At 48.1% G+C, this 12776-nt stretch overlaps 1 protein-coding gene across 1 annotated transcript in view; it reads right to left on the reverse strand.

The window, feature by feature from the left end:
* BEND7 (BEN domain containing 7) overlaps positions 1 to 12776 on the reverse strand; it is a 101083-nt gene that overhangs the window by 15724 nt on the left and 72583 nt on the right. The window contains exon 6 of the mRNA XM_044280096.1: positions 1415 to 1671. Within this exon, the coding sequence (XP_044136031.1) occupies positions 1415 to 1671 (257 nt within the window). The remainder of the gene's footprint in view (positions 1 to 1414; positions 1672 to 12776) is intronic.

Genomic DNA, 12776 nt, shown 5'->3' on the forward strand with positions numbered 1-12776 from the left:
CGGTACTTAAATTCTCCATGTAATAACATTTCTTGAGCAACTTTTCTTATGTCTCTGTATCGTGCCATTCCTTTATTATTCCTGCTTGACATTATAATGAATTACTATCAGTTTGCAATGCAGGTCCATCTGGGTGTTGGGGGAGGGGGGAGGTCCCTGCACAGTATGGACTACCCAATCAGTGCCATTTGGACCTTCATTACAAACTGCTAACAATTCATTCATACCTTCTAGCAGGAATAGGTCGCTGTGGAGGTCACTGTTAAAGGGCGGGCTGTTGTGGAGGTCACTGTTAGGAGGGCGGGATGCTGTGGAGGTCACTGTTAAAGGGGCGGGCGCTGTGGAGGTTTCTGTTAAGGGGGCAGGGAACGGTGGAGGTCTCATTTAAGGGGACGGTCCGCTATGGAGGTCAGTGTTAAGGGGCGGGGTGCTGTAGAGGTCACTGTTAAGAGGGCAGGGTGTTGTGGAGGTCACATTTTAAGGGAATAGAGCTCTGTGGAGGTCACTGTTAAGGGGGCAGGTTATTGTGGAAATCACTGTTAACGAGACGGGGTACTGTGGGGGTCACTAATAAAGGGTCGGGATGCTGTGGAGGTCACTGTTAAGGGGGCGAGTTATTGTGGAAATCACTGTTAACGAGACGGGGTACTGTGGAGGTCACTAATAAAGGGGCGGTTGCTGTGGAAGTCACTGTTAACGAGGAGGGTGCTGTGGATGTGACTGTTAAGGGGGCAGGCCTCTGTGGAGGTCACTGTTAAAGGGGCGGAGTACTGTAGATGTCATATGTTATAGTGGATACTGTCGATATCTTTTAACGACAAACACAAACATGAAATGAAATAAATGAAATATACCCGTGCAAAGCCGGATCCTTCTGCTAGTAAGAATATATGATCCAGAATTGTTCATACATGGAGACTGCAAGTAGTCACTAGAGAAAAGCATGGAAACCTTTATGGTTCCCATAGAGATGATGGGGTCTGTGACCACTGGATCAGGATGCAGCAGCCAAGCAGAAATATTGGAGGACAATAAAAGCAGGTAAACATCCCCTGTAGCTACTGCATGGCACCATATTATTTCAGAGCTCCTGCCTAAAAGGTTGCTTTAAAATTAGAAGATGTAGCAAAAACGGTAGCATAATGTCATTAGAAGAAAAAACTGCTAGTTGTGTATGGCTTTTGTTTTATGAGCACAATGTAACATGACTTTAAGTGGTTTATTATAAATGAAAATGTCTTCCTAATGCGGCATCTGCAGAACTAACACGTTTCTGGACAAAAAATAAAATAAAAAATCAGACTGCAAAGGACAAATGCTAATGTTTTTAGCTTTGGTGTAATGAGAAGTCATATGAAACTCATTACACTGCTTGAGGCCAGCACAACTAATTAACCTTTGTATTGCCACTTACATCAGAGGATGACGAGTTGACAACAATACCGAATGCTGGGATGTGATCATCTTCTTTCTTGACGGGCTCTGCTTGTGGCACACTGGAGGACCTGTCTGGAAGAAGCAGCGGCTTGTGTTCCTTCACACTCGTGCTGTGTACCGAGGTCATGGTTGTATTCTTTGGAAGAACTTTTTTCTTCAGGATTCGTTTTCTTGAGAGAATGGTCTTCTGGGAGCAAAGACATGACGGTGCGGTCTGCTGTCGGGTTTGTGCAACTGCATAAAAATAAAAGGACTTGAAAATGAAGGCTGTGCTACATTTAGCTGCAAGGTATTGGAAGAACACTGACAAGTGCATGCAAATATTCCTGCAATTTCTGCAAAATTATTGATAAACCTGGCACAATACTTTGTAGGACTATCTCAACTAAATATAATGATAACTTTCACTTAGTGACCCATTGCTTGATTCTGGAGAATCTATATGCAAGTAAGTAGTTAAGTGCACCAAGGGTGGGCCTAAGCCACTCAGTGCACCCTTGCTCCTCCTGCTATCCTCCTCCTGTGTCAGTTCCTCCTTCTTCTTCTTGATTGATAGGTTGAGGCAAGATGACTGCAGGAACCTGGCTAAGAAGCAGAGGGAGGGACTGAGAGAGGAAGCAATAGGAGCAAAGGTGCACAGAGTGGCTTTGCCTCCCCCTTGTTGCACTTAACTGCTCATTTGCATATGGATTTAAGAGTAGTTTTTCTCCCGAATGAAGCAATGGCTAACTAAGTGAAAGGTACCATTATATTCAGCTGAGCTAGCCCTACAACCTATTGGTTTAAGGCTACATGCACATGACTGTTGTGTGTTTTGCAGTTCGCAAAACACAGATGGCGTCCGTGTGCGTTCCGCAATTTGCGGAACGGCACAGACAGCCATTGATATAACTGCCTATTCTTGTCCGCAAAACAGACAAGAATAGGACAGGTTGTATTTTTTTTTTGCGGGGCCACGGAACGGAGCAACGGATGCAGACAGCACATGGAGTGCTGTCTGCATCTTTTGCGGCCCCATTGAAGTGAATGGGTCCACATCCGAGCCACAAAAACTGTGGCTCGAACCAAAACAACGGCCGTGTGCATGAGGCCTAACTGTGAATTTCCTGGTGACTCCCTTTAAACAACACCGGTTTTGTGCTGCACTGAGACTTACTAAAGAGCACTATCCATTTAGTAAAAACTAGGTTCAAACTGCAGTCATTTGGTCACTAAGCCTGAGTTGAATTGCACTAAAAAGTATGATCCTTACAGCAGTATGAATACTTTACTCTGAGAAATGCTGAGACAACATTCCCAGGCTCATAGAAGAATGTTCACTATTTTCACACAGGTCTAATATGTTACATATTCTTCCTACACAGGAGTAGCTGGGGGCCAGTAAGACAACTAGGGCCAGATTTATCATTACTCTGACAGCTCACTCCACTTTCACATATGGCTAAGTCAGTTTTAGGTAAGTCAGATTTATGATCGGCCCTTTAAGACTGTAACAAATGTGGTTCGACGGTAGCAGTTTATCCGTCAGTAAGCGGCTTTATGGAGAAGTCGCACGTCTTTACGGAAAAGTCGCACGTCTTTACGGAAAAGTCACATGTTCCAATAAAAAGTCGCATAAGATAAGCATGGTCCTCACTAGAGTGAAATAGCTAATTTTTTTGTGAATTTTAAAATTTTCGCAATAGTAAATCTGTCTAGAGATTAATTTACAAAAGAAAACACGCCCACTTTCAGAAAACTGGTCAGCATAGCGCAGAGCCAATAAAAGTCGCAAATTTTTGCGCATTTTTAGCGATTGCTACCTATTAGATCCCTATCTGCTTGCCTTGACTCTCCTGTTGCCGACTCGGATTGCCTGACCTGTACCTTTGCCGCCTGCCCTGACCTTTTGCCTGTCTGACTACGCCTCATCCTTCGGTTCTGAACCTCTGGTACCTTTCTCAGGCACCTCCTGGTCTGCCTGGACTAGCTGCCTTGTGTGCCTATCCTCCTTAAGAGGTAGTGACCTGGTGTTCCCCTCTGGAAACTCTATCCCCACCAACAGGGGTACTGTGAAGATCCATGGGTTCACTTATACAATGCCCTTAGAGAAGGTAGGACATGTGGTACAGAGGGTTCACACCCGCTGGTTCATGACACATGGATACTTCACGGACCTATTCAGATAAGCTACTGACCATCTTGTCACAGATGCCGTCATGGACATGGAAATGTGAAAAAGGTCTAAGACATAAAGACAGGCATGTCCTGCCAAATCTCCTAACCTCTTTGCCACCCTCAGTTCAGATGGGTAACATAAAGGTAAAGACAAGGTGAAATCCAGAAAACTCAAATTGTGTTTGTTCTAACGGTGCCACATCTTGTCTTCATTATAAGTTGTGGTGTTGAGGATTGTTGGAGGGATGTTCTGTAAACTAGGATTTATATGCGGTACATCTAGCATCCATAATGTCAGTAATAGCATGTGGAAGATGTATAATGTAGAATACTATACTTTATTGACTTTTACAGCCATCCAATTGGTGTAGAAAGACTACGAGAGGGGGCGGGGGAATTTATCTGAAGGATATCCAAAATAGACAGTGGGAGGATATACAATTTCGAGTCCTTTAATTCCCAAATGCTTAAATGCTGAGATGGAATTATTTGGTTTTCTTGTGAAGTTGTGGGATGGGCGTGAACCATGGTCATTCATTGCCAGGCTGTAAGGCCCTGTGACGCACTCCATCGTGGCATCTTTATATTATTTCATATATTGATATCGCAGGACTCAATCAATATTTTGTGGAAGCAGGGATATCGCACCCCTCAATAAGTATTTTGTGGAAGCAGGTATATAGAACCCCTTAATCAGTATTTTGTATAAGCAGGTATATCGCACCCCTAAATCAGTATTTTGTGGAAACAGGTGTATCGCAGGCCTCAATTAATATTTGGTGGAAGAAGGTATATCGCACCCCTCAATCAGTATTTTGTGGAAGCAGGTATATCAAACCACTTTCTCAGTATTTTGTGGAAGCAGGTATATCAAACCCCTTATTCAGTATTTTGTGGAAGCAGGTATATAGAACACCTGAATCAATATTTGGTGGAAGCAGGTATAGCGCACCCCTCAATCAGTATGTTGTGGAAACAGGTATATAAAACACCTGAATCAATATTTAGTGCAAGCAAGTACATCACAACCCTCAATCAGTATTTTGTTGAAGCAGGTATATCAAACCCCTTAATCAGTATTTTGTGGAAACAGGTATATCGCACCCTTCAATCTGTATTCTGTGGAAGCAGGTATATCAAACCCCCTAATCAATATTTTGTGGATGCAGGTATATAGAACCTCTTAATCAGTATTTTGTGGAAGCAGGGATATCAAACCTCTTAATCACTATTTTGTGGAAGCAGGTATATCGCACCCTTCAATCTGTATTTTGTGGAAGCAGGTATATCAAACCCCTTAACCGGTATTTTGCAGAAGCAGGTATATCGCACCCCTCAATCAGTATTTTGTGGAAACAGGTATATAGAACCCCAGAATAAATATTTGGTGGAAGCAGGTATATAAAAACCCTTATTCAGTATTTTGTGGAAGCAGGTATATTAAACCCGTTATTCAGTATTTTGCGGAAGCAGGTATATCAAACTCCTTATTCAGTATTTTGTGGAAGCAGGTATATAGAACACCTGAATCAATATTTGGTGGAAGAAGGTATATCGCACCCCTCAATCAGTATTTTGTGGAAGCAGGTATATCAAACCCCTTATTCAGTATTTTGTGGAAACAGGTATATCAAACCCCTTATTCAGTATTTTGTGGAAGCAGGTATATTGCACCCCTCAATCTGTATTTTGTGGAAGCAGATATATCAAACCCCTTAATCAGTATTTTGTAGAAGCAGGAATATCGCAACCCTCAATCAGTATTTTGTGGAAACAGGTATATAGAACACCTGAATCAATATTTGGTGCAAGCAGGTATATCGCACCCCTCAATCAATATTTTGTGGAAGCCGGTGTATCACAGGCCTCAATTAATATTTGGTGGAAGCAGGTATATCACACCCCTCAATCAATATTTGGTGGACGCAGGTATATAGAACCCCTTAATCAGTATTTTGTAGAAGCAGGTATATCGCACCCCCCATCAGTATTTTGTGGAAACAGGTATATAGAACCCCTGAATCAATATTTGGTGCAAGCAGGTATATCGCACCCCTCAATCAGTATTTTGTGGAAGCCAGTGTATCGCAGACCGCAATCAATATTTTGTGGAAGCAAGTATATCAAAGCCCTTAATCAGTATTTTGTAGAAGCAGGTATATCGCACCCCTCAATCAGTATTTTGTGGAAGCAGGTATATAGAACCCCTAAATCAATATTTAGTGGAAGCAGGTATATTACACCCCTCAATAAGTATTTTGTGGAAGCAGGTATATCGCACCCTTCAATCTGTATTTTGTGGAAGCAGGTATATCAAACTTCTTAATCAGTATTTTGTGGAAGCAAGTATATAGAACACCTTAATCAGTAATTTGTGGAAGCAGGTATATCGCACCCCTTAATCAATATTTTATGGAAGCAGGTATATAGAACCCCTTAATCAGAATTTTGTAGAAGCATGTATATTGCACCCCTCAATGTTAGAAAGTACTGTATATTATAAGTATATCACACCCCTCAGTATATCACACCTATCGATAGCACACCTATACCAGTCCTTAAAAGGACTTTTGTGGTCCTATTAGATAGCGTTTGGTGTCCCTAACAGTCTGTCCCTGCTCCACAAAGCAACCTCTCCCTAAACTGGCAAAACACAAAATGTAAAATGGCTGCCAGATCGGGTTCTGTGATAGGGTGGGGGTGTGTCCATATGCTGAAACGTCTCAATTGGCTGTCCTGTCCCACCTGATAGATGTGTCATGGGTAAAAGTGAAAGGTTGTCCCCATTGCCATGACGAAGTGAGTACCCCTCCCCCGCCGTATCCCTTCTTAAAAGTATAGGATCTAGAGTATATTTAAAGACATATCTCCTTACCATCCCATATCTTGGGCGCTTCCAAACAAACTTGCCCGCCTTTTTATATAGCATACTCAACTCCGTAATTCACAACCTGTCATGGTCTTACCTCCTTGCTGTTCCCTTCGTTTGACATGTGCTGGCGGCCATCTTGGTTTCTGGGTTTTCTTGTAGCCTCCCACCCTGCGGCTCCTCCTTCCCACTGGGAGGAGCTGGATGCCCAGCTCATATATATAGGAGGTCTGTGGCTTCAGTTCCTTGCTTGGTCCTCCTGTGTTCACATGCTTCCAAGACTGCTGCTGCTTCCGGTTCCTGATCCTGGCCTCGTCTGACTACCCCGTTGGTTCCTGATTCCGGCTTCGTCTGACTACCCCGTTGGTTCCTGATTCCGGCTTCGTCTGACTACCCCGTTGGTTCCTGTTCCTGGCTTCGTCTGACTACCCTTCTGGTTCCTGACCTCTGTCTCCGCAAGACCCTGCTTCGGTTTAGCCATCCGTTCGGACTTTGCTTACGGCTTGCTCTTCAATAAAACCTTCTTATTTTCCACTTATCTCTTGTTGTACGTCTGGTTCATGGTTCCATGACATTAGGACCAAGCCATGAATTCTGACGGTACAGGGCCACCCTCGCTACCTACGCTGGTTGCCAGACTTGATCAGCAGGATCACCTGTTGGGTCGGTTCGCTGTGGCGTTGCAAACCCTGCTTGAACGCACGGCTCATTTAGCTTCCGTTGCCGATGGGTCGGTTGTCGCTCCTGGGCCCGCTCCTACTGCCGCTCCGGTTGTTGCGCCAGAGTCTACCCTGACACCTGTTGCTGCGCCTGTGGTGTTTCAGGGTATGACCGGTTCTGCCCCCCTTCCACAGCGCTTTGGGGGAGAGCCAACTCAGTGCCGAGGTTTCCTTAACCAGGTGGGCATTTACTTCGAGTTGCTGCCACATGCCTTTCCTACTGAGAGATCAAGGGTGGGCTTCTTGATCTCGCTGCTCTCGGACAAGGCCTTGGCCTGGGCCAGCCCTTTATGGGAGAACAACAATCCGGTGGTTGCCGAGTTTTCCGGTTTTGTTGCTTCTCTTCGGAAGGTATTCGATGTGCCGGCTCGTGCTGCCTCTGCTGCGAAGCTCCTTATGTCCATCAGACAGGGTTCACGATCCGTAGCTGAATACGCCATTGAGTTTCGTACCCTGGCAGCAGAGGTGGGCTGGAATAATGAGGCTCTGGTCGCTGCTTTCTCTCATGGTCTCTCGGATGCCTTGAAGGATGAGGTTGCAGCTAAGGACCTACCAGTGGAGCTCGAGTCTCTTATTTCTTTCCTGATTTTGATTGACACCAGACTCAGGGAGAGACCTTCCTTTAAGGAGAGCCTGCGGAGGTCTCCTAACAGATTGGCGCCTACGTTTGCTGTCCCACCCGTGCCTCCCTCTCCTCCCACGCCTCCTGGGGATGACTTGTCTGGGGGTGAACCCATGCAGCGGGGGTTTGCTCGCCTGTCTGAGGGGGAGAGGGTACTCCGGAGACGCGAGGGCCGATGCATGTACTGTGGTCTCGGTGGGCATTTTCGGTTGGCATGTCCGAACCGTCCGGGAGAACGCTCGCACCTGAGGTCCTGTCGGGGGCAGATCTTGGGTGGAGTCTCCTCGTCCCCGGTTTCCCGTGTTGACAAACCACTGATCACGGTTGTCCTCTCCTGGGTCGGGGGCTCGGTGACGACCCAGGCGTTGGTGGACTCTGGTGCTGGTGGTTTGTTCATTGATAGAGTGTTCGTTGCCGCCAATTCCATTCCTCTGCAGCCTCGAGGTTCCCCACTGGCTCTTGAGGCGATAGACGGCAGACCCCTTCTGCCGCCACACGTGACTCATGAGACCCTTCCAGTGGGGATAGCCATTGGTGCCGTTCACAGAGAGTCGGTCTGTCTCCAGGTTATTTCGTCTCCACACTACTCGGTGGTCTTGGGGTACCCCTGGCTCCAGAAGCATAATCCGACTTTCGATTGGAGATCGGTCGAGATCCTCTCGTGGTCACCGCAGTGTGGGGCTAGTTGCATCCATGGGCCTGTCAAGTTGCTGTGTACTTCCTCGGACTCTCTGTTGCCTCCTGAATACGAAGAGTACCGGGATGTATTCGATAAGGTGCGCGCGGTTGCCCTACCTCCGCACCGCCCATACGATTGTGCCATAGAGTTACAATCCGGTGCCGTTCCTCCTCGTGGCAAAGTCTATCCACTGTCGGTAGCGGAGAATGAGGCCATGGAGGAGTACGTGAGGGAGGCGCTTTCACGCGGACACATTCGCAAATCCTCGTCCCCGGCAGGGGCTGGATTTTTCTTTGTGAAAAAGAAGGGCGGCGAGTTGAGGCCTTGCATCGATTACAGGGGTCTCAATCGCATCACGATCAAGAACGCTTACCCGATACCCTTGATTTCCGAGCTGTTCGATCGCCTCAAAGGGGCCACGGTCTTTACCAAACTCGACCTGAGGGCGGCATATAACCTGGTAAGGATCAAGGCGGGCGATGAGTGGAAGACCGCGTTTAACACCAGGACCGGTCATTATGAATCCTTGGTTATGCCCTTTGGGTTGTGCAATGCGCCCGCAGTCTTCCAGGAATTCATCAACGATGTTTTCCGTGACCTGTTGCAGCAGTGTGTGGTGGTCTATTTGGATGACATCTTGGTATATTCTGCATCCATGGAGGCCCACATTCTGGATGTCAGACGAGTGTTGCAACGCTTACGAGAGAACAAGCTGTTCGGTAAGCTTGAGAAATGCGAATTTCACCGATCCCAGGTAACCTTCTTAGGTTACATCATTTCCGCTGAGGGGTTCTCCATGGATCCTGAGAAGGTTTCGGCTGTCTTACAGTGGCCCCAGCCCAGTGGGCTTCGTGCCCTGCAGCGCTTTTTGGGCTTCGCCAATTATTATCGGAAGTTCATCAGGGACTTTTCCATGCTAGCCAAGCCTCTCACGGATCTGACCAGGAAGGGCAGTAATCCTCAGGTCTGGCCGCTCGAGGCCATCCGAGCTTTTGAGGCTCTAAAGTCCGCCTTTGTGTCGGCTCCGATTCTGTCGCATCCCAACCCTGGGTTGCCTTTTGTCCTCGAGGTGGACGCGTCTGAGACGGGAGTAGGCGCCCTCCTGTCTCAGCGTAGAACACCAGAGGGTCCTCTGCTTCCTTGTGGGTTTTACTCCCGGAAACTGTCTTCCGCGGAGTGCAACTATCAGATTGGTGACAGGGAGTTATTGGCCATCGTGCAGGCCCTTAAAGAATGGAGGCACTTGCTCGAGGGCTCGGTGGTTCCGGTTCTCATCCTGACGGACCACAAGAATCTGACCTACCTCTCTGAGGCCAAGAGATTGACACCACGTCAGGCCAGATGGGCTCTGTTCTTGTCACGTTTTAATTACGTGGTCTCCTACCTACCCGGCTCCAAGAACATCAGAGCGGATGCCTTATCACGGCAGTACTCCGAGCTGTCCGGGGAGGAGTCGATTCCGACTACGGTCATACCCCCGAATCAGATCCTGGCCGCTATTCGCACCAGCCTGACTTCTCCTCTGGGTGAGCAGATTTTGGCGGCTCAATCTGGTGCTCCCTCTGGGAGACCCAACGGCAGATGTTTTGTGCCTGAGGAGTTGCGCACTCGGTTGTTGCGAACCTACCATAACTCCAAGGCCGCGGGGCACCCTGGAAAGAATCAGCTGTCCTGGGCGGTCTCACGTCTGTTCTGGTGGCCTTCTCTACGTTCCGACATCGCCGCATATGTAGCGGCATGCTCCGTTTGTGCCCAGAGTAAGTCCCCTCGGCACCTTCCGTTGGGCCTTTTGCAACCCATAGCCACCGGGGAGCGTCCATGGTCACACCTGGGGATGGATTTCATTGTGGACCTCCCTGCATCCCGAGGCCATACGGTCATTCTCATGATTGTGGATCGGTTTTCCAAAATGTGCCACTGTGTTCCTCTCAAGAAGTTACCCTCTGCACAAGAGTTGGCCTCGATTTTTGCCAGGGAGGTCTTCCGGTTGCACGGTTTGCCCAAGGAGATTGTGTCGGATCGGGGGAGTCAGTTTGTGTCCAGGTTCTGGCGCGCCTTTTGCTCCCAGTTGGGGATTCATCTCTCTTTCTCCTCGGCCTACCACCCTCAGTCCAATGGGGCCGCAGAACGATCCAATCAGGCCTTGGAGCAATTCCTTCGTTGCTATGTCTCCGATCACCAAGACAATTGGGTTGACCTCCTGCCTTGGGCTGAGTTTGCCAGGAACACGGCGGTGAACTCTTCCTCTGGGACGTCTCCCTTCATGGCCAATTATGGGTTCCAACCTGCCGTGTTACCGGAGGTATTCTCTCCCCAGGATATTCCGGCTGTGGAGGATCACCTTTCCGTCCTACGTGCTTCTTGGGTACAGATCCAGAGGTCCCTTGAGGTCTCTGCGCAGCGCCAGAAACTCCAGGCTGATCGCAGACGAGCGCCCGCTCCTTCCTACCAGGTCGGAGACCGCGTATGGTTGTCCACCCGCAACCTCAACCTTCGAGTGCCCACTCCCAAGCTGGCGCCTCGCTTTGTTGGTCCCTTCCGAGTGCTTCGCAGGGTAAACCCGGTAGCCTATGCCCTTGCGCTTCCTCCTGGCATGCGGATCTCCAACGTGTTTCATGTCTCCCTGTTGAAGCCACTGGTGTGTAATCGTTTCACTTCCTCGATTCCTCGGCCTCGTCCGGTCCAAGTGGGCAATCGTGAGGAGTATGAGGTGAGCAATATCCTGGACTCACGCCTGGTCCGCGGTCGGGTGCAGTTTTTGGTCCATTGGCGTGGTTATGGTCCAGAGGAGCGTCCCTGGGTTCCCTCCGCAGATGTCCATGCTCCTGTCTTGCTCCGAGCCTTCCACGCACGCTTCCCTCAGAAACCGTTCCTTACTCCGCGGAGGAGGGGCCCTTGAGGGGGAGGTACTGTCATGGTCTTACCTCCTTGCTGTTCCCTTCGTTTGACATGTGCTGGCGGCCATCTTGGTTTCTGGGTTTTCTTGTAGCCTCCCACCCTGCGGCTCCTCCTTCCCACTGGGAGGAGCTGGATGCCCAGCTCATATATATAGGAGGTCTGTGGCTTCAGTTCCTTGCTTGGTCCTCCTGTGTTCACATGCTTCCAAGACTGCTGCTGCTTCCGGTTCCTGATCCTGGCCTCGTCTGACTACCCCGTTGGTTCCTGATTCCGGCTTCGTCTGACTACCCCGTTGGTTCCTGATTCCGGCTTCGTCTGACTACCCCGTTGGTTCCTGTTCCTGGCTTCGTCTGACTACCCTTCTGGTTCCTGACCTCTGTCTCCGCAAGACCCTGCTTCGGTTTAGCCATCCGTTCGGACTTTGCTTACGGCTTGCTCTTCAATAAAACCTTCTTATTTTCCACTTATCTCTTGTTGTACGTCTGGTTCATGGTTCCATGACACAACCGCACACTAAACAAAAGTAGAGAACTAAAACTTGGGACCGCACTTCCTGTGCGCAACTCACGCATCAGAAGAACTGGGCATATATTGATAAACATAAAGTTCCGATCGTGGAATCCTCTGGTGGTGAGACATCCTCCTGCACTTTATAAATTAGAAACAAGGAGGAAGAGAGTGATAAAGAAAGAAAAAACTAAAACAAAGGGGGGGGGAAATGAAGAAACATGCGTGCTCTTCAGGACTTCACGCAGAACAGCAAAGATACTTTGTCCCAAATATCTACTTCTCAAATGTCCTCGTTCTGTTCTCCCAACTTATTTTCATGATAGTCAATCCATTGTGTCGCCTCTTCTGGATCCTCAAAGAACTTGGTAGAGCCCATAGCCACCACTCTTAGTTTGGAGTATTGGATCTGTAGGTTTCTAAGTCTCCTCTTGACATCCAGAAACCGTGTCCGTCTCTTCTGGACCTCTGTGGAGTAATCCGGGAAGGTGGAAAATCTTGCTCCATTTATGACCAGATCTACATTATTACGTGCCTGCCTCAATATGGTATCTCTATCTTTAAAGTGCAGTATTTTAGCAAGGATAGGTCTCGGTGGTCTACCCAGTGGCAATGGTCTTGTGGGCACCCGAAGGGCTCTTTCCACAGCGTATAGTGAAGACAGTCCTGTATCCAGAAATTTCTGATGTAACCACTTTTCTATATATTCTGTAGTATTTACCCCTTCTGTTTTTTCGGGGACCCCCCCTATTCTGATATTATTACGGCGTGATCTATTTTCTAAATCATCAGCCTTAGCAAATAGGGCTGCCATATCTCTTGTCGTTGACTTAGCCGCCATCTTGAGAGGCCTGACCTCATCCTCCAACTCTGACATTCTTTTTTCCA

The sequence above is a fragment of the Bufo gargarizans genome, chromosome 2, assembly GCF_014858855.1.
Source record: "Bufo gargarizans isolate SCDJY-AF-19 chromosome 2, ASM1485885v1, whole genome shotgun sequence".
NCBI lineage: Eukaryota > Metazoa > Chordata > Amphibia > Anura > Bufonidae > Bufo > Bufo gargarizans.